The sequence below is a fragment of the Oncorhynchus mykiss genome, chromosome 25 (assembly GCF_013265735.2).
Source record: "Oncorhynchus mykiss isolate Arlee chromosome 25, USDA_OmykA_1.1, whole genome shotgun sequence".
NCBI classification, from domain to species: Eukaryota; Metazoa; Chordata; class Actinopteri; order Salmoniformes; family Salmonidae; genus Oncorhynchus; species Oncorhynchus mykiss.
In genome coordinates, this window is record NC_048589.1 from 23,849,424 (window position 1) to 23,867,919 (window position 18,496).

An 18,496-nucleotide genomic window follows, 5' to 3' on the forward strand; every position below is an offset into this window, starting at 1 on the left:
TGGTCAGAAGGTTGAATAGAGCAGACATAATTCCCTATTCTACCTGACAAATCATACAGGGGTGTCACATTGCCGTACGATACATGTCTTAATTTTCTGATCAAATCATATAATAATAATTAGTTCAGGGATAATACACTATTGTGTACCAGCCTTACCTGGTAGTGGGCCAGGTAGCTCTGGTAGCAGGCCATGACATGGGGCTGTCGAGTCACCAGGCCTGGCTCGGGAGTCTTCTCCACATCCACCGAGCACTCCTCCTCCAACCCCATGGCTGATACAAAGGAGGCCTGCGACTGGTGGCCGGGGATGGGGTGGGCTGGCAGCGGGGGCAGCATGGGGGGCATGGGCAGGGGCCTGGGCTCTGTGATGAGATCCCCATTCAACACATAGGTGAGAGGTCCCTCCACACTGTGGTAGATAGAACTTCGGCTGGAATCAGATTCACAACAGATTGGTTTAACTACTGTAATCATGCATCGTTTCCCTTTATTTTACTAAGTAAAATGACAACACATTCTCTAAGAAAGAAAAAGGTTAGGTAAGAGGGGAAAGGGTCGGACTGGAGGGGCAGTCATTTAGCAGGTACAGGTCCAACCTGTAGTTGTCCATGTGGTAGGGCTGCTGCTGGGGCTGATTCTGCATCTGCTGCTGCCTCCTCTTCTTCTTCCTACCAGGGTAGGTGCCTGGACCTTCGTCTGCACTGCTGATGGGCTCAAAGTCCTCTGTTGCTGAAAAGTAAGCCTCGCTGTCTGCCACCGACATGCTGGAGTCTGCTGAGCGATACTGGTGGAAGGTGCTGGAGTCTGCGGACGGCGTGAACGGGAAGGAGCTGTAGCTCCGGCGCTGGCGAGGAGAGTCCAGGACGTTCTCGTCGCTACGGGAGACCTCACTGCTGAACTGGACGCCAGAAAGGGGCGGCGGGGGCTTGTCGGTGAAGACTGCCGCCGACAGGCTCTTAGTGCTTCCCAGCCGGCCAGATTGCACGGAGGACTGGCGCTTGAGGGGTGAGCGGAGAGAGGAGTGCTCCTGGGCACTGTTGGGTGACACTGGGGTGCCCTCAGGGAGTTCTGTAAGAGTACTGTAAGGAGAGAAGGAGGGGTTGAGAATACCAAGATAATGCACTTTTGTCAGCTACTTCACTAGTATATGGGCTGTTGGTGAATTGTGAATGTGTGTAAACATTGTATTCATGTTGCACCCGTGCTGCATTCATCTGCTACTCACTCTGCAGTGCTCTTGCCGTTCATGGGGAGCATGCGTTCCTCAGTGCTAGGAGACGGGCTGTCCCTCTCTCCGGCCAGTAAGGGCAGTGCTGCGCTGGAGCAACTATTTTCCTCGGAAGAGGAGGCCGAACTGTGGGAGCGCAGAGGCACCTGCAGGCTCAGGTGTTGGCCCCGTATTCCGAGCTCAGGGGCCGGACTGGGGGTACAGGTGTCTCCCTTCACCCCCACACCCTTACCTACAAGAGGGAATACACAGTATGTCACTGTACTGTAGGTTGGGTGTGTTCCAGATACACAGATCAAAGCTAAAATGGAACAGAGCAGCAACCCTATAATTTAACACAACTATCACAGTGAACCAAGATATGACCTCCGTGTCAGTCTCCAATCCCAGTGAAAATGTTTTATTTATTTTGATAAATACATTGAAACACTCGTACCGTTAGACAGCTTGGCCGTCTCCTTGGTGACAATCCACTCTCCAGGCTGCAGCAGTGATTGGCCGTAGCACATGTCTGACTCAACACTGGAGGAGGAGAAGGCCAAGCTGCAGGAGGGGGTCATCTCCTCCAGATGGAAGAAGTCCAGACCCGTGTTGGTGCCCCCGTAGAAACGACAGCCCCCCAGGCAACCACACTTGTTCCTGCTGCGCTTGTTGCGACCAGTCTCATCTGGCCACAGGAACCATAGCCTGGGAGGAAAGGAAAGCGAGAGAGAGCACTCATGTCTCTGATCTGATGTATGCATGTGTGTCTGTCTAGTCTATGTCTGTGATTGCTACTGGTGACGGCAAGACCAATTTTCTCTAGGGATCCATTTCTCCCAAATTTCTTTGGGATCAATAAAGTGTATTAATTCCTTCCTTCCTCCATTCCTACCTCTTGGTGTGAGCATCATGGAGCTCCAGGAATTGCCTCTGCACCTCGTACTTGGCCGGGTGGTCCGCAGCCAGTGCCACGTCAGCCGTGATCAGGGCGAAGTTGACCGAGCCAGCCTCCAACCAGAAGGATCTCCGCAGTACAGCAGGCTGGCCCAGCCCTAAGCCCTGACCTGGAGAGGGTCCTGGCCGGACCCCGTCTGACTGGGGCTGCTGCTGTTCGATGTACTGGTGGATATGGACATCCTGCACCACAGCACTGATCCCTTCTCCCACCGCCTGGTTGTGCAGGTTGCAGTTGGCCAGTCGGATGGCACCCGTCTAGGTAAAGGCAGAATTGGAGCAGTATTTCTCAACTCCTGTCCTCAAGCCTGAGAACATGTGCCCTCAGGCCTGGAGGGAAGCTAAAGTCATTCCGCTACAACAACAAAAAAGTAAAGCCCCCTTACTGGCTCAAATAGGCAACCAACCCTTAGTAAACATCTTGGAAAAAAATTGTGTTTGACCAGATACAATGCTATTTTACAGTAAACAAATTGACAACAGAATTTCAGCATGCTTATAGGGAAGGACACTCAACAAGCACAGCACTTACACAAATGACTGATGATCGGCTGAGAGAAATGGATGATAAAATGATTGTGGGTGTTGCCTTGTTAGACTTCAGTGCAGCATTTTACATTATTGATCATAGTCCGCTGCTGTTAAAATGTACGTGTTATGGCTGTACACCCCCTGTTATAATGTGGATAAAGAGTTACTTGTCTAATAGAACACAGAGGGTGTTCTTTAATGGAACCCTATCAATTATAATCCAGTTAGAATCAAGAATTTCCCAGGGTAGCTGTTTAGGCCCCTTGTTTTTTTCAATTTTTATTAACGACATGCCACTGACTTTCAGTAAAGCCAGAGTTTCTATGTATGCGGATGACTCAACACTATACACGTCAGCTACTACAGCGACTGAAATGACTGTAACACTCAAATAAAAATCAACGTTTATTGGTTACGTGCGCTGAATGCAACAGGTGTAGGTAGACCTTACAGTGAAATGCTTACTTACAGGCTCTAACCAATAGAGCAAAAAAGGTAGTAGGTGAACAATAGGTAATTAACAGAAATAAAACAGTAAAAAGGCAAGCTATATACAGTAGCGAGGCTATAAAAGTAGCGAAGCTACATACAGACACCGGTTAGTCAGGCTGATTGAGGTAGTATGTACATGTAGCTATGGTTAAAGTGACTATGCATACATGATGAACAGAGAGTAACAGTAGCGTAAAAGAGGGGTTGGCGGGTGGCGGGACACAGTGCAGATAGCCCATTTAGCTAATGTGCGGGAGCACTGGTTGGTCGGCCCAATTGAGGTAGTATGTACATGAATGTATAGTTAAAGTGACGATGCATATATGATAAACAGAGAGTAGCAGCAGCGTAAAAAGAGGGGTTGGGGGGGACACAATGCTAATAGTCTGGGTAGCCATTTGATTAGTCTGGGTAGCCATAGCCATTTGATTTGATGAGTCTTATGGCTTGGGGGTAAAAACTGTTGAGAAGCCTTTTTGTCCTAGACTTGCCATGCGGTAGTAGAGAGAACAGTCTATGACTGGGGTGGCTGGGGTCTTTGACAATTGTTAGGGCCTTCCTCTGACACCGCCTGGTGTAGAGGTCCTGGGTGGCAGGCAGCTTAACCCCAGTGATGTACTGGGCCGTATGCACTACCCTCTGTAGTGCCTTGCGGTCAGAGGCCGAGCAATTGCCGTACCAGGCAGTGATGCAACCAGTCGAGATGCTCTCGATGTTGCAGCTGAAGAACCTTTTGAGGATCTCAGGACCCATGCCAAATCGTTTTAGTTTCCTGAGGGGGAATAGGCTTTGTCGTGCCCTCTTCACGACTGTCTTGGTGTGTTTGGACCATGATAGTTTGTTGCTGATGTGGACACCAAGGGACTTGAAGCTCTCAACCTGCTCCACTACAGCCAATGTCAATGAGAATGGGGGCGTGCTCGGTCCTCTTTTTCCTGTAGTCCACAATCATCTCCTTAGTCTTGGTTATGTTGAGGAATAGGTTGTTATTCTGGCACCACCCGGTCAGGTCTTTGACCTCCGCCCTATAGGCTGTCTCGTCGTTGATCAGGCCTACCATTGTTGTGTCGTCTGCAAACTTAATGATGGTGTTGGGGTCATGCCTGGCCATGCAGTCGTGGGTGAACAGGGACTACAGAAGGGAACTGAGCATGCACCCCTGAGGAGCTCCAGTGTTGAGGATCAGCATGCCAGATGTGTTGCTACCTACTCTCACCACCTGGGGGTGGCCCGTCAGGAAGTCCAGGATTCAGTTACAGAGGGAGGTGTTTAGTAACAGGATCCTTAGCTTAGTGATGGGCTTTGAGGGTACTATGTTGTTGAACGCTGAGCTGTAGTCAACTAATAGCATTCTCACATAGGTATTCCTTTTGTCCAGGTGGGAAAGGACAGTGTTGAGTGCAATAGAGATTGCATCAGCTGTGGATCTGTTTGGTCGGTATGCAAATTGGAGTGAGTCTAGGATTTCTGGGATAATGGTGTTGATGTGAGCAATTACCAACCTTTCAAAGCACTTCATGGCTATGGACGTGACTGCTACGGGTATGTAGTCATTTAGGCAGGTTGCCTTTGGGTTCTTGGGCACAGGGACCATGGTGGTCTGCTTGAAACATGTTGGTATTATAGACTCAATCAGGGACATGTTAAAAATGTCAGTGAAGACACCTGCCAGTTGGTCAGCACATGCCCAGAGCACACGTCCTGGTAATCCGTCTGGCCCCGCAGCCTTGTGTATGTTGACCGGTTTAAAGGTCTTACTCACGTCAGCTATGGAGAGCGTGATCACACAGTTGTCCGGAACAGCTGATGCTCTCATACATGCCTCAGTGTTGCTGGTCTCGAAGCGAGCATAGAAGTGATTTAGCTCGTCTGGTAGGCTCATATCACTGGGCAGCTCGCGGCTGTGCTTCCCTTTGTAGTCTGTAATAGTTTGCAAGTCCTGCCAAATAAGACGAGCGTCGGAGCCGGTGTAGTATGATTCAATCTTAGTCCTGTATCGATGCTTTGCCTGTTTGATGGTTCGTCACTGGCGCTTCCTGTTTTCATTTTTGCTTGTAAGCAGGAATCAGGAGGATAGAGTATGGGTCGGATTTACCAAATGGATGGCGAGGGAGAGCTTTGTAAGCGTCTCTGTGTGTGGAGTACAGGTGATCTAGAATTTTCTTCCCTCGTTGCACATTTAACATGTTGATAGATATTTGGTAGAACCGATTTAAGTTTCCCTCCACTAGGAGCTCCGCCTCTGGGTGAGTGGTTTACTGTTTGCTTATTTCCTTATACAGCTGACTCAGTGCGGTCTTAGCGCCAGCATCTGTCTGTGGTGGTAAATAAACAGCCACAAAAATTATAGCTGAAAACTCTAGGCAAGTAGTGTGGCCTGCAATTTATCACAATATACTCTACTTCATGTGAGCAAAATCTAGAGACTTCCTTAGATTTCGTGCACCAGCTGTTGTTTACAAATATGCACAGACCGCCCCCTCTTGTCTTACCGGACGGAGTGTGCTATTCTATCTTGCCGGTGTAGCGTATATCCCGCTAGCTGAATATCCATGTCGTCATTCAGCCACGATTCCGTGAAACATAGGATATTACAGTTTTTTATGTTCCTTTGGTAGGATATTCGTGATCATACCTCGTCTAATTTATTGTCCAATGATTGCACGTTGGCGAGTAGTATTGACGGTAATGGCAGCTTTCCCACTCGCCTTCTCCGGGTCCTGACCAGGCATCTGGCTCTTCGTCCTCTGTACCTGTGTCGCTTCCTCTTGCAAATAACGGGGATGTTGGCCCTGTGGGGCGTTTGGCAAATATCATGTGCGTCCTGCTTGTTGTAGAAAAAATCTCAGTCTAATCCGAGGTGAGTGATCGCTCTCCTGATAGCCAGAAGATATTTTGTTGCAGTTGCAGAAACATTATGTACAAAATAAGTTACAAATAACGCAACATAATAGCACAATTGGCTGGGAGCCTGTAAAACTGCTGCCATTTCATCCAAATTTTATCCAAACACTCAACAAAGAGCTGCAGTTAGTCTCAGAGTGGGTGGCAAGGAATAAGTTAGCCCTAAATATTTAAAAAACTGAAAGCATTGTATTTGGAACAAAACACTCACTAAACCTGAACTAAATCTTGTAATAAATAAATGTGGAAATTGAACAAGCTGAGATGACTAAACTGCTCTTGGAGTAACACTAGGTTGTAAACTGTCATGGTCAAAATATATTGATGCAGTAGTAGCTAAGATGGGGAGAAGTCTGTCTTTAATAAAGCAATGCTCTGCCTTCTTAACACTACTATCAACAAGGCAGGTCCGACAGGCCCTAGTTTTGTCGCACCTAGACTACTGTTAAGTCGTGTGGTGAGGTGCACGGCTGGTCCTTGGATGTACACAGAGAGCTAATATTAATAATATGCATGTCAATCTCTCCTGGCTGAAAGTGGAGGAGAGATTGACTTCATCACTACTTTTATTTATGAGAGGTATTGACATGATGAATGCACCGAGCTGTCCGTCTCAACTACTGGCAAACTACGTCTCAACTACTCGGACACCCCACAAGTGGTCTCTTCACAGTCCCCAAGTCCAGAACAGACTATGGGAGGCACACAGTACTACATAGAGCCATGACTACATGGAACTCTATTTCACATCAAGTAACTGATGCAAGCAGTAAAATTTGATTTACATTTTTTTTTTTAAGATTAAAAAACACCTTATGGGACAGCAGGGACTGTGAAGCAACACAAACATTGGCACAGACACACGCGCACACACACACACGTAGTACTGTAGATATGTGGTAGTGGTGGAGTAAGGGCCTGAGGGCACACAGTGTGTTGTGAAATCTGTGAATGTATTGTGAATGTATGGATTTGTGAATGTATTGTTTTAAAATTGTATAAACTGCCTTAATTTTGCTGGACCCCAGGAAGAGTAGCTGCTGTTTTGGCAGCAGCTAATGGGGATCTATAATAAATACAAACATTACACACTTTTGTTCTAGAGTGGAAGACTTGTGTTACCTTGATGTTGGCTGCACAGCTGTGCTCCACTATGAAGAGGTCAGCCCCATCCACAGCCAGACGGGTCATGGTGTACTTGAGCTCCTCAGACGTCCGACAGTGTCCAGGCAGGCAGGACATCTACGAAAGTAGAGAACAGAATAGTTACAATGGTTAATTATTGCCTTCGGAGGTCAGACTCACATTTTTACACAAATATACAAAACCAGTAGATTTGACAAACTACAGATTTTCAAGTGTGTGATTTCCATGCGCAGAAAAAGTGGGAACGTATTACCTTGGAGTCACACACACGGCGGTCCACCCCGTGCTGGCAGATGACAGAGGGCTTGGGCTGCTCCAGCTGGAACTCCCGGGAGAAGACGTGGAACATGTACGTCTCACCCCACTCCATCACACTGGCCAGCTGAGGAACAACACATTCATTAGATATACACAAAATGGAAAATGCGTACACACACACACACACACACAAACCTGTGGCACGGTGACTCTCCCCGTGAGGGCACCAGCCTGCATGTCTATGAGCCAGGCGTACTCCAGGGTGTCTGTGCCTAGAGGCAGCCCCTGGGCTGAGAACATGGCGTGGGCACGCATCTGCAGGCCAGACAGACTCAGGTGGCCATCCCTCAGAACACCATCAGACGTGGGCCGCTGTGTGGACACAGGAAATAATATTAATCATTTTTTGCAGTGTAAAGACAGATGGAATTAGCTTCAAATATGCATATCACAGAAACTAACATTTTGTGGTTCTACATTAAGCATGCACATGTACAGGTAACAAAATAAAGGAAACACTTGAGTAAATGAGGGATACAAAGTATATTGAAAGCAGGTGCTTTCACACTGTGGTTCCTAAGTTAATAAAGCAATTAACATCCCTTCATGCTCAGTTGCCAATTATTTTGCTTACCATGGCTAGAAGAGATCTAGGGGGTTTAAATGGGGTGTGTATGTGTGAGTGTATGTGCGTGTGTCTCAGTCACCAGATCTCAACCCAATTGAACACTTATGGGAGATTCTGGAGTGGCGCCTGAGACAGCGTTTTCCACCACTATCTACAAAACAACGATGGCATTTCTCATGGAAGAATGGTGACACATCCCTCCAATAGAGTTCCAGACACCTGTAGAATCTATGCCAAGGTGCATTGAAGCTGTTCTGGTGCCCAACGCCCTATTAAGACACTATGTTGGGGTTTCCTTTATTTTGGCAGTTACCTGTACATCTATCATACACCCATCACATGCACACATCACAAAAATACCTCTTAGAATGGCTATTTTCTGCAGTTTGACTGTCAAATGGTAGTATTGTGCTTCTGTGCCATTCACATTTTTAGCCAGTTGATCGACATTCACTGTACTCTCAAAAAACTGAGCAACAACAAAACTCAGCTGTCTATTATCCTCAGCAGAAGTCAGTTCTGAAGGTCATTGCATGAGGGAAGAGATTACCAGGGCATTTCAGGTAAAGCTCTAAGCTCTTAGCTCTGAGGCTCCTGTAATAACAAACCCAGGGCTACTGCTTAAGCATTCAATCATAAACCATGATTGCGTCATATCTACACCAATCCAATGCTTTTAAATCCTTGTGAACATGAACAAGTGCACCCTTTGGAGAGAAGGTGGAGGGTTACTGTATGAATCTATCCCTAAAGATGGTCCCATCGATTGTGGTTGACTCACCTGGTAGTTGTCACTGATGAAGATATGAGCCGGGGAGAGCACAAGCTGGAGCATGGTCTCCTTATAGCCCTTCTTCATCTCAAAACAGAGCCTCTCTAAGAACCCAGAGGGGCCCTCAGGACTGTCGCTGCCGCAGTGCTGTCCAGACAAGTGGAAAGAGTTAGAAGAATGGATGTGTTTAGGGGCATCTCCAGTCCTAGAACTGGAGCAAAGTGGTGCTAGTAGACCCATAAAGTGTTATTTGTTGATAAAAATGGGTGGTTGTTGGATGGGTGGGTGGGGGAGGATTTACCATGGGCAGGCGTCCGTGCACCTTGTAGAGGTTGATGAGGACGGTGATGTCCCAGGGACGCAGGGCCAGGGGGTGAAGGGTGGCAGCAACCCTCTCGTCATCGTCCAGGCCCAGTGGAGACCAGCCCAGGATGGAGGAGGTGGACAGGTAGGACAGCACAGGGCTGGACACCGCCTCCTCAAAGTCTGTGTACATGTCGTCCTCACCAAAGTAGTTCTCCTGCAGAAAGGAGGAGGGAAGGGTGGATGGATCAATCTTATGACTCATCCCTCAGATTTACTCAAATTTCCCATTTACCATTCCTGGGAAAGTTTTAGGATGAGTCACTGGAGTCTGTGTGTTGTGTCCCTGACTGTACCTTGATGGAGACGAGGGCCTTGAGCAGGGGCCCGTAGAGGATGATCTGGGAGTCGGGGGACATCTCCATCTCCACGTGGAGCCTGTCAGGGGTCAGCTCCGAGGGGTCTGTGATAACTCTACTGTTAGGGGCAGAGCGGCGAGGCGGTTGGGGTACAGACGAGTGCTCAGGGGGGCGCAAGGACGACAGCATGGCATCCTCCATCTCCGACACTGCAGGGAAGGAGAAACACTTGCATACATAAGCATAGAGTAAGACCATATAAACTAGCAGTCACCAAACAGTGGATTGCGATTGACTGGTCTATCTCCAAGGCATTCCTAGTCGATCACAAAACATTTATTGAAAAAAAAATGACGATAAAGCCTTGCCATCAGCTGGACGAAGGTGTCCCCTTTTGGTCAGTCTTAGCGAAGGGGGAGAGCTGAGGGACGATCAGACCGTGAGAGGCAGACCCTCTGATGCTCTCCCTCCACTGAGACTGATCAGATGCAGGCACCATCAGTCCAGTAAAATAAAGCAAATTGTTTAAATTCATGCTCAAGTCATGCAACAAATTATGCTATATTTCCAGTGTGATCATATACTTCAAATTTTGAAATATAATTTTAAAATGGCCTAAGAAGATTAACATTGGCAGGGTAATTCAAGCATAGCCAATATGCAGTGATAATGAACTGGGCCTATTGCCTACAAACCTCATTGCTACAGAACTGGTTTTAATAGGTTCATGTTGCATAGGCATACGTGTTTTAAGTGATGTTTTTAAAACATTCTGAGCAGTAGATCTCGGCTCAGCGGTAGACTCAGAAAATGATCTTGGTTCAGAAATATTGGTGACAACAGATCTAAACAGACATATGAACAGTATACACATATTAACACAGACATGAACTTAAAACAAAGGAGGCATCTGTTTACAGGACTGCTTGAGCTGTTCGTCTGATTTCTGAGGATAGATAGGGTGCCAGGTGTAATCAATGATGAGCAGGAAGTTTGGGACAGTCCAACAGTCCACCCAGCCAGCCCTGGAGAACAAGAAACAAATAATTTACTTATTTCTCAATTAAACAAGCATCACAAGGCACAACCACACAATTTGTTAGTAAATGATGGGTAAATACTAGTGGAATACTGTAAAATAAAAGAGCTAGTGGGTCTAACTCACTCTGCATGGGTGATGTTCCTCCAGCGAGACTTGTTGAGTTTGGGTGGGCCGCTATGGCTCTGACTCTGGCTCTCCACAGGCATGCACATGTCAGGGGACAACTTGCTGTTCTGGTAGTCCTTGGCCAGGGTGAGCAGCGGGTACCTGCTGGGGTGGCAGTCTGGCAGGGACAGCCGTAGGTCTGTGTCTTCAGCCTGGGGTTTACACAGAGACGCAGACTTATGAGTGCCCACATGGGTTAAGTACAGTAAATGCGTCAGCATGCTTCAGTTAGGCTGGTGGCTAGGCAAACCGAATGAGTGTGCTCACGGACTCCCTTGCCGCGAAAAAGCGGCAATAGTACTGTTGGCCCATTTTGAGATTTTATTTAAAAACATTTATTTTTAATTTTTAAATCACCTTTATTTAACCAGGTAGACCAGTTGAGAACAAGTTCTCATTTACAACTGCGACCTGGCCAAGATAAAGCAAAGCAGTGCGACAAAAAAACAACACAGAGTTACACATGGAATAAACAAAAGGACAGTCAATAACAAAACAGAAAAATCTATATACAGTGTGTGCAAATGGCGTGAGGAGGTATGGCAATAAATAGGCCATAGTAGCGAAGTAATTACAATTTATCAAATTAATACGAGTGATATATGTGCAGATGATGATGTGCAAGTAGATTTACTAGTGTGCAAAATCTAATTTTTTTTACAGATGGACTGTGTACAGCTGCAGCGATCGGTAAGCTGCTCAGATTGCCGAAGCTTAAAGTTAGCGAGGGAGATAAGTCTCCCAACTTCAGTGATTTTTGAAATTCGTTCCAGTCATTGGCAGCAGAGAACTGGAAGGGAAGGCAGCCAAAGGAGGAGTTGGCTTTGGGGATGACCAGTGAGATATACCTGCTGGAGCATGTGTTACGGGTGGGTGTTATGGTGACCAGTGAGCTGAGATAAGGCGGAGCTTTACCTAGCAAAGACTTATAGATGACCTGGAGCCAGTGGGTCTGGCAACGAATATGTAGCGAGGGCCAGCCAACGAGAACATACAGGTCACAGTGGTGGGTGGTATATGGGGCTTTGGTGACAAAACGGATGGCACTGTGATAGACTGTATCCAATTTGTTGAGTAGTGTTGGAGGCTATTTTGTAAATGATGTCGCCGAAGTCGAGGATGGTCAGTTTTACGAGGGTATGTTTGGCAGCATGAGAATGGTAGGCTTTGTTGCGAAACAGGATTCTAGATTTAATTTTGGATTCTAGATTTAATTTTGGATTGGAGATGCTTAATAGGAGTCTGGAAGGAGAGTTTACAGTCTAGCCAGACACCTAGGTATTTGTAGTTGTCCAGAACCGTCCAGAGTAGTGATGCTAGTCGGGCGGGTGCGGGCAGCGATCGGTTGAAGAGCATGCATTTAGTTTTACTAGCGTTTAAGAGCAGTTGGAGGCCACAGAAGGAGTGTTGTATGGCATTGAAGCTCATCTTGAGTTTTGTTAACACAGTGTCCAAAGAAGGGCCAGAGGTATACAGAATGCTGTCGTCTGCGTAGAGGTGGATCAGAGAATAACCAGCCGCAAGAGTGATATCATTGATGTATAGAGAGAAAAGAGTCGGCCCGAGAATTGAACCCTGTGGCACCACCATAGAGACTGCCTGAGGTCCGCACAACAGGCCCTCCGATTTGACACACTGAACTCTGTCTGAGAAGTAGTTGGTGAACCAGACGAGGCAGTCATTAGAGAAACCAAGGCTGTTGAGTCTGCCGATAAGAATACGGTGATTGACAGAGTCGAAAGCCTTGGCCAGGTTGATGAAGGCGGCTGCACAGTAATGTATTTTATCAATGGCGGATATGATATCGTTTAGGACCTTGAGAGTGGCTGAGGTGCACCCATGACCAGCTCTGAAACCAGATTGCATAGCGGAGAAGGTACGGTGGGATTCGAAATGGTCATTTATCGGTTTGTTAACTTGGCTTTCGAAGACTTTAGAAAGGCAGGGCAGGATGGATATAGGTCTGTAACAGTTTGGGTCAAGAGTCTAGAGTGGCGGATAATTTTAGAAAGAGGGTCCAGATTGTCTAGCCCAGCTGATTTGTACGGGTCCAGGTTTTGCAGCTATTTCAGAACATCTGCTATCTGGATTTGGGTGAAGGAGAAGCTGGGGATCCTTGGGCAAGTAGCTGCAGGGGGTGCGGAGCTGTTGGCCAGGGTTGGGGTAGCCAGGAGGAAAGCATGACCAGCTGAGATGAAATGCTTATTGAAATTCTCAATTATTGTGGATTTATCGGTAGTGACAGTGTTTCCTAGCCTCAGTGCAGTGGGCAGCTGGGAGGAGGTGCTCTTATTCTCCATGGACTTTACAGTGTCCCAGAACTTTATGGAGTTAAAGCTACAGGATGCACATTTCTGTTTGAAAAGCCAGCCTTTGCTTTCCTAACTGACTGTGTATTTGTTCCAGACTTCCCTGAAAAGTTGCATATCTTGGGGACTATTCGATGCTAGTGCAGTACGCCACAGGATGTTTTTGTGCTGGTCGAGGGCAGTCAGGTCTGGAGTGAACCAAGGGCTATATCTGTTCTTAGTTCTACATTTTTTGAACGGGGCATGCTTATTCAAGATGGTGAGGAAATTACTTTTAAAAAGAACAACCAGGCATCCTCTACTGACGGGATGAGGTCAATATCCTTCCAGGATATCCGGGCCAGGTCGATTAGAAAGGCCTGCTCGCAGAAGTGTTTTAGGGAGCATTTGACAGTGATGAGGGGTGGTCGTTTGACCGCGGACACATAACGGATGCAGGCAGTGATCACTGAGATCCTGATTGAAAACAGCAGAGGTGTATTTGGAGGGCAAGTTAGTCAGGAGATGCCGTAGCCATTATAGACTTACTCAAAATAGTCCGAATTAATCAAAGATAACTCAAGAAATCGGTCATTTGGCCTCCCGAGTGGTGCAGTGGTCTAAGGCACTGGGTTCGAGTCCAGGCTCTGTCGCAGTCGACCGGGAGGCCCATGTGGCGGCGCACAATTTGCCCAGCGCCGTCCGGGTTAGGGAAGGGTTTGGCCGGCAGGGATGTCCTTGTCCCATCATGCACTAGCGCCTCCTGTGGCGGGCCGGGCGCAGTGCATGTTGACACAGTCGCCAGGTGTACGGGGTTTCCTCCGACACATTGGTGCAGCTGGCTTCCGGGTTAAGTAGGCATTGTGTCAAGAAGCAGTGCGGCTTGGTTGGGTTGTGTTTCAGTGGACGCATAGCTCTCGACCGCCGCCTCTCCCGAACCCGTACGTTTTTTTTTTATACAAATTGTACGTCTAAGAAGTTTGTTGCAGTATTTCTCATTAAAAAAACTGCAGGAAAACAAGTTGTCTTTCATTGAATGACAAAATACTTAATTGAAGAATCCCTACAGTACACCAATCACAGATGAATGGGCGTAGACTTCAGCTCCCGAACTTTGGCTGAAAAAAAACTAAACTTATCAAAGTCCAAAACAAACTAAAACATTACAAAAAGTTGTCATAATATATGCACAAACTCTTCCGAACGGTTTCGGCTGGGAGCATGCGGAAGCCTTAAGGCAGGGGTTCTCAAAGTGGGGTCCGCAGAGGTACTGCAGGGGGTCCGCAATCTCTGTTGTTAACCCTGTTCAACATGAGTCTGGGAGGCTCACAGGGACATTGGTATCCACAGTAGTCCTATACTCCATCAATTATACATTTTTCAACTCAATACTTCTTGTATACCTGCTGTAATTTAAGCTTTAAAATGCACTATAATTTAAGCTTTAAAACTGCTGAGTTCTTTGCCGTATGGACAAATGTGTAGAATTGCAGAATATTGGCTTTAAAGCTGCCACATAAATCTGTAGATTGCAGGACATTTGATTGAAAACTGAAAAACGTTCTGTCCAATGCTAAGAGGCAGGCCTTTAAAATAATTCCCAGGGCCCCAAGACTTGGTTTGTCCGGACATGCACTGCCGAAGTCATAGCCAAACTCCTTGTAATTTTATCTCACTCGTTTTGTTTTCTGATTATGAGGGGGTCCATTATATATTTGCTATCACAAAAGGGGTCCCAGGAGTGACTGATATGGCGCCAACAGAGATGGTCGCCTCGCTTCGCGTTATTAGGAAACTATGCAGTATTTTGTTTTTTTATGGATTATAAGCATTTCGCTACACTCGCATTAACATCAGCTAACCATGTGACCAATAACATTTGATGAGCCAAAAAGTTTGAGAACCCCTGCTGTAAGGGTATTCCATACTTCACATGATCAGGAAATCATGAAAAATCCCATCTGCTATTAACTACTCACCCTCAGACAGAACTTTGTATTACAGGTGGTAGGGACATACTCATTAAAAGGCAATGTGAAATCAATGATCAGAGTCTCCCCACAAGCAGCCAGGTACACTGAAAGACAAAGGGATAATATCAAAAGTGCAGCCAAAGTGTAAACGTTCACTAAATGAACTATTTTGTTTACTCCTTGCGAATTATTGAGTTTGTTCATCATTGAATTCCAACAGCTCTCTCACCATTCTCCTGTTGCTTGGTGGAGCAGTCGATCCAGTTGTGCTGGTTGGCAGCCCAGATCATCTCAAACTGATGGAAGAGGACCTTGAACTTCCAGGCGTAAGGGACAAATGAGTAGATATCTGGGGCGCTGTCGCTGGCCCAGTCCCCGATCAGGTCTGGACATGGACAGAAACAAACCAAATACATGACGTTAAAGGGATAACCCACCATAGAAATGATGGTATGGGCATACTGATTCTATATATTTAAGCAATAAGGAATTCCTCAACCACGCTCACAAATTGGGGAAGACAAACATTCTATCCCATTGAACCCTATTATTAAAAAAAGCCAACTTGGCTGTAGATTTTTTGTTATACAGAAATAACAGAACTTGCATATTTTTATTTAATTTAACTAGGCAAGTCAGTTAAGAACAAATTCTTATTTACAATGACGGCCTACCCCAGCCAAACCCTGACAACGCTGGGCCAATTGTGCACCACCCTATGGAACACCCATTCACGGCCGGATGTGATACAGTCTGGATTTGAACCAAGGACTGTAGTGACGCCTCTTGCAGTGAGATGCAGTTCCTTAGACCGCTGCGCCACTCGGGAGCCCTGATAAGCTGCTGTGTTGTTCAATGTACATGTAACCAGGTCAAAAATCTCTATCTACAGTTTGTAATGTTCCTAAGTAGGTAAATAGAGCCTGCAAAAAGAGCCATATGGCTTCAGGCTACCCGGACAACCCGGGTAGCCTATGTGGGAGAGTGGGAAATGTGGGGACCCAGTGTCCAAGAATCCTACACATAGCTGTGTGTGTAAAATATTTAATCACAGGTCTGACATTTAACTTAATTTGTATAGTCCATTTGTAACTCAACTCAATACTTGTAGCTGTATAGTCTGTTTGTAAAGCCACTCACTACTTGTAGCTGTATAGTCCATTTGTAACGCCACTCACTACTTGTAGCTGTATAGTCCATTTGTAACGCCACTCACTACTTGTAGCTGTATAGTCTGTTTGTAAAGCCACTCACTACTTGTAGCTGTATAGTCTGTTTGTAACTCCACTCACTACTTGTAGCTGTATAGTCCATTTGTAACGCCACTCACTACTTGTAGCTGTATAGTCTGTTTGTAACTCCACTCACTACTTGTAGCTGTATAGTCTGTTTGTAACTCCACTCAGTGTAACTCCACTCCTTTCTTCCTTCAAATACCAAATACCATGGCGCAAAACGTTTTTTCTCCTCCGTCTCCATGCACGCAGGGCCCTTGCAAGTTGCCAGAGCAACCTGACACACAGCTTTGAGCTAGAAACGCAATCTCTACCAGGTTGAACATGGTGAGATTGTAACTCCTAAATTGATAGTGCAGTTTGCTTCAGGGATTTTACAACTATTTCACATGCTGATATTGACTGGTATTATTGTGTGTAGCTACGCTTTCTAGCTAGCTACCTTCCTACCTAGTTAGCCAGCCAGCCTTTCTAGAGAGAGAATTTGCATTGAGGTTTTTTGTCATCGACTCTGCAGATTTACAAAATATTTACTTTGCTCCCTAACTTATTATAACCATGAAATGGAAAACATTTTCACAACATACAGTGGGGCAAAAAAGTATTTAGTCAGCCACCAATTGTGCAAGTTCTCCCACTTAAAAAGATGAGGCCTGTAATTTTCATCATAGGTACACTTCAACTATGACAGACAAAATGAGAAAAAAAATCCAGAAAATCACATTATAGGATTTTTAATGAATTATTTGCAAATTATGGTGGAAAATAAGAATTTGGTCACCTACAAACAAGCAAGATTTCTGGCTCTCACAGACCTGTAACTTCTTCTTTAAAACTTCTTGCTCCTTCCTACCTGAGACGCAGATGTCTCATCTAGACACCTGGAAATGCAAATGCGCTACGCTAAATGCTAAATGTACTCGTTAAAACTCAAACGTTCATTAAAACACACATGCAGGGTATTGAATTAAAGCTACACTCGTTGTGAATCTAGCGAACAAATCAGATTTTTAAAATGCTTTTCGGCGAAAGCATGAGAAGCTATTATCTGATAGCATGCAACACCCCAATATACCTGAAGGGGACGTAAACAAAAGAATTAGCTACACAAAACGCAGCAATAAAATATAAAACATTCATTACCTTTGATGATATTCTTTGTTGGCACTCCTATATGTTCCATAAACATCACAATTGGGTATTTTTCCCGATTAAATCCGTCCATGTATGCCCAAAATATCCATTTGTATAGCCTGTCTGGTTCAGGAAAAAAACTCCCTTCCAACATGCAACGTCATTTTTAAAAATTATATAAGTTGCCTATATTCTTTGACAAAACACTTCAACCTACTTTTGTAACCCAACTTTAGGTATTTGTAAACGTTAATAAGCGATCAAATTGATCACTGGGCGATCTGTATTCAATAGCAGCTACTCAAGAAAACGATGTCCTTTGTCTCTCTTCCAAAATCGATTGCTGTATGCTGGACGAAATGAAGGATCTATTCGTCATCACACAAAGGATTTTTGTCAATGAAAATGAAGCTTTTGGCGACATCGTGTGGAAGTTGTAGGAACTGCAAGCTCCCTGCTATATATTTTTGCTTGCAATAAACAATTCAGAGACTGGCGGATGAATACTTTTCTGTGGTTTTTGTGACCAGGTTTTTCTTGGGATTTCGCTTGCTGTTCACGTTCTGTTATAGTCACAGACATTATTTAACCAGTTTTAGAAACTTCAGAGTGTTTTCTATCCACACATACTAATCATATGCATATACTATATTCCTGGCATGAGTAGCAGGACGCTGAAATGTTGCGCGATTTTTAACAGAATGTTCGAAAAGGTAGGGGGTAGACTGAAGAGGAGGCTCCTCTGTCCTCCACTCGTTACCTCTATTAATGTTACCTGTTTGAACTTGTTATCAGTATAAAAGACACCTGTCCACAACCTCAAACAGCCACACTCCAAACTCCACTATAGCCAAGACCAAAGAGCTGTCAAAGGACACCAGAAACAAAATTATAGACCTGCACCGGGCTGGGAAGACTGAATCTACAATAGGTAAGCAGCTTGGTTTGAAGAAATCAACTGTGGGAGCAATTATTAGGAAATGGAAGACATAGAAGACCACTGATAATCTCCCTGGATCTGGGGCTCCACGCAAGATCTCACCCCGGGGGGTCAAAATGATCACAAGAACGGTGAGCAAAAATCCCAGAACCACACAGAA

The 18,496-nt window shown here is 45.7% G+C and overlaps 1 protein-coding gene across 16 annotated transcripts in view; it reads right to left on the reverse strand.

Moving 5' to 3' along the window:
• LOC110505661 (transmembrane protein KIAA1109 homolog) overlaps positions 1–18,496 on the reverse strand; it is a 91,920-nt gene that overhangs the window by 49,644 nt on the left and 23,780 nt on the right. For all 16 annotated transcript variants that reach the window (XM_021585037.2, XM_036962777.1, XM_036962779.1 and 13 more), the window contains exons 14-28: positions 15,257–15,412; positions 15,034–15,131; positions 10,725–10,918; positions 10,478–10,584; positions 9,557–9,768; positions 9,199–9,417; positions 8,907–9,044; positions 7,693–7,869; positions 7,493–7,621; positions 7,216–7,335; positions 2,105–2,424; positions 1,667–1,917; positions 1,228–1,462; positions 599–1,081; positions 159–432 (exon numbers count right to left, since the gene is read on the reverse strand). In XM_021585037.2, coding sequence (XP_021440712.1) covers positions 159–432; positions 599–1,081; positions 1,228–1,462; positions 1,667–1,917; positions 2,105–2,424; positions 7,216–7,335; positions 7,493–7,621; positions 7,693–7,869; positions 8,907–9,044; positions 9,199–9,417; positions 9,557–9,768; positions 10,478–10,584; positions 10,725–10,918; positions 15,034–15,131; positions 15,257–15,412 — 3,113 coding nt within the window. The remainder of the gene's footprint in view (positions 1–158; positions 433–598; positions 1,082–1,227; positions 1,463–1,666; positions 1,918–2,104; positions 2,425–7,215; positions 7,336–7,492; positions 7,622–7,692; positions 7,870–8,906; positions 9,045–9,198; positions 9,418–9,556; positions 9,769–10,477; positions 10,585–10,724; positions 10,919–15,033; positions 15,132–15,256; positions 15,413–18,496) is intronic.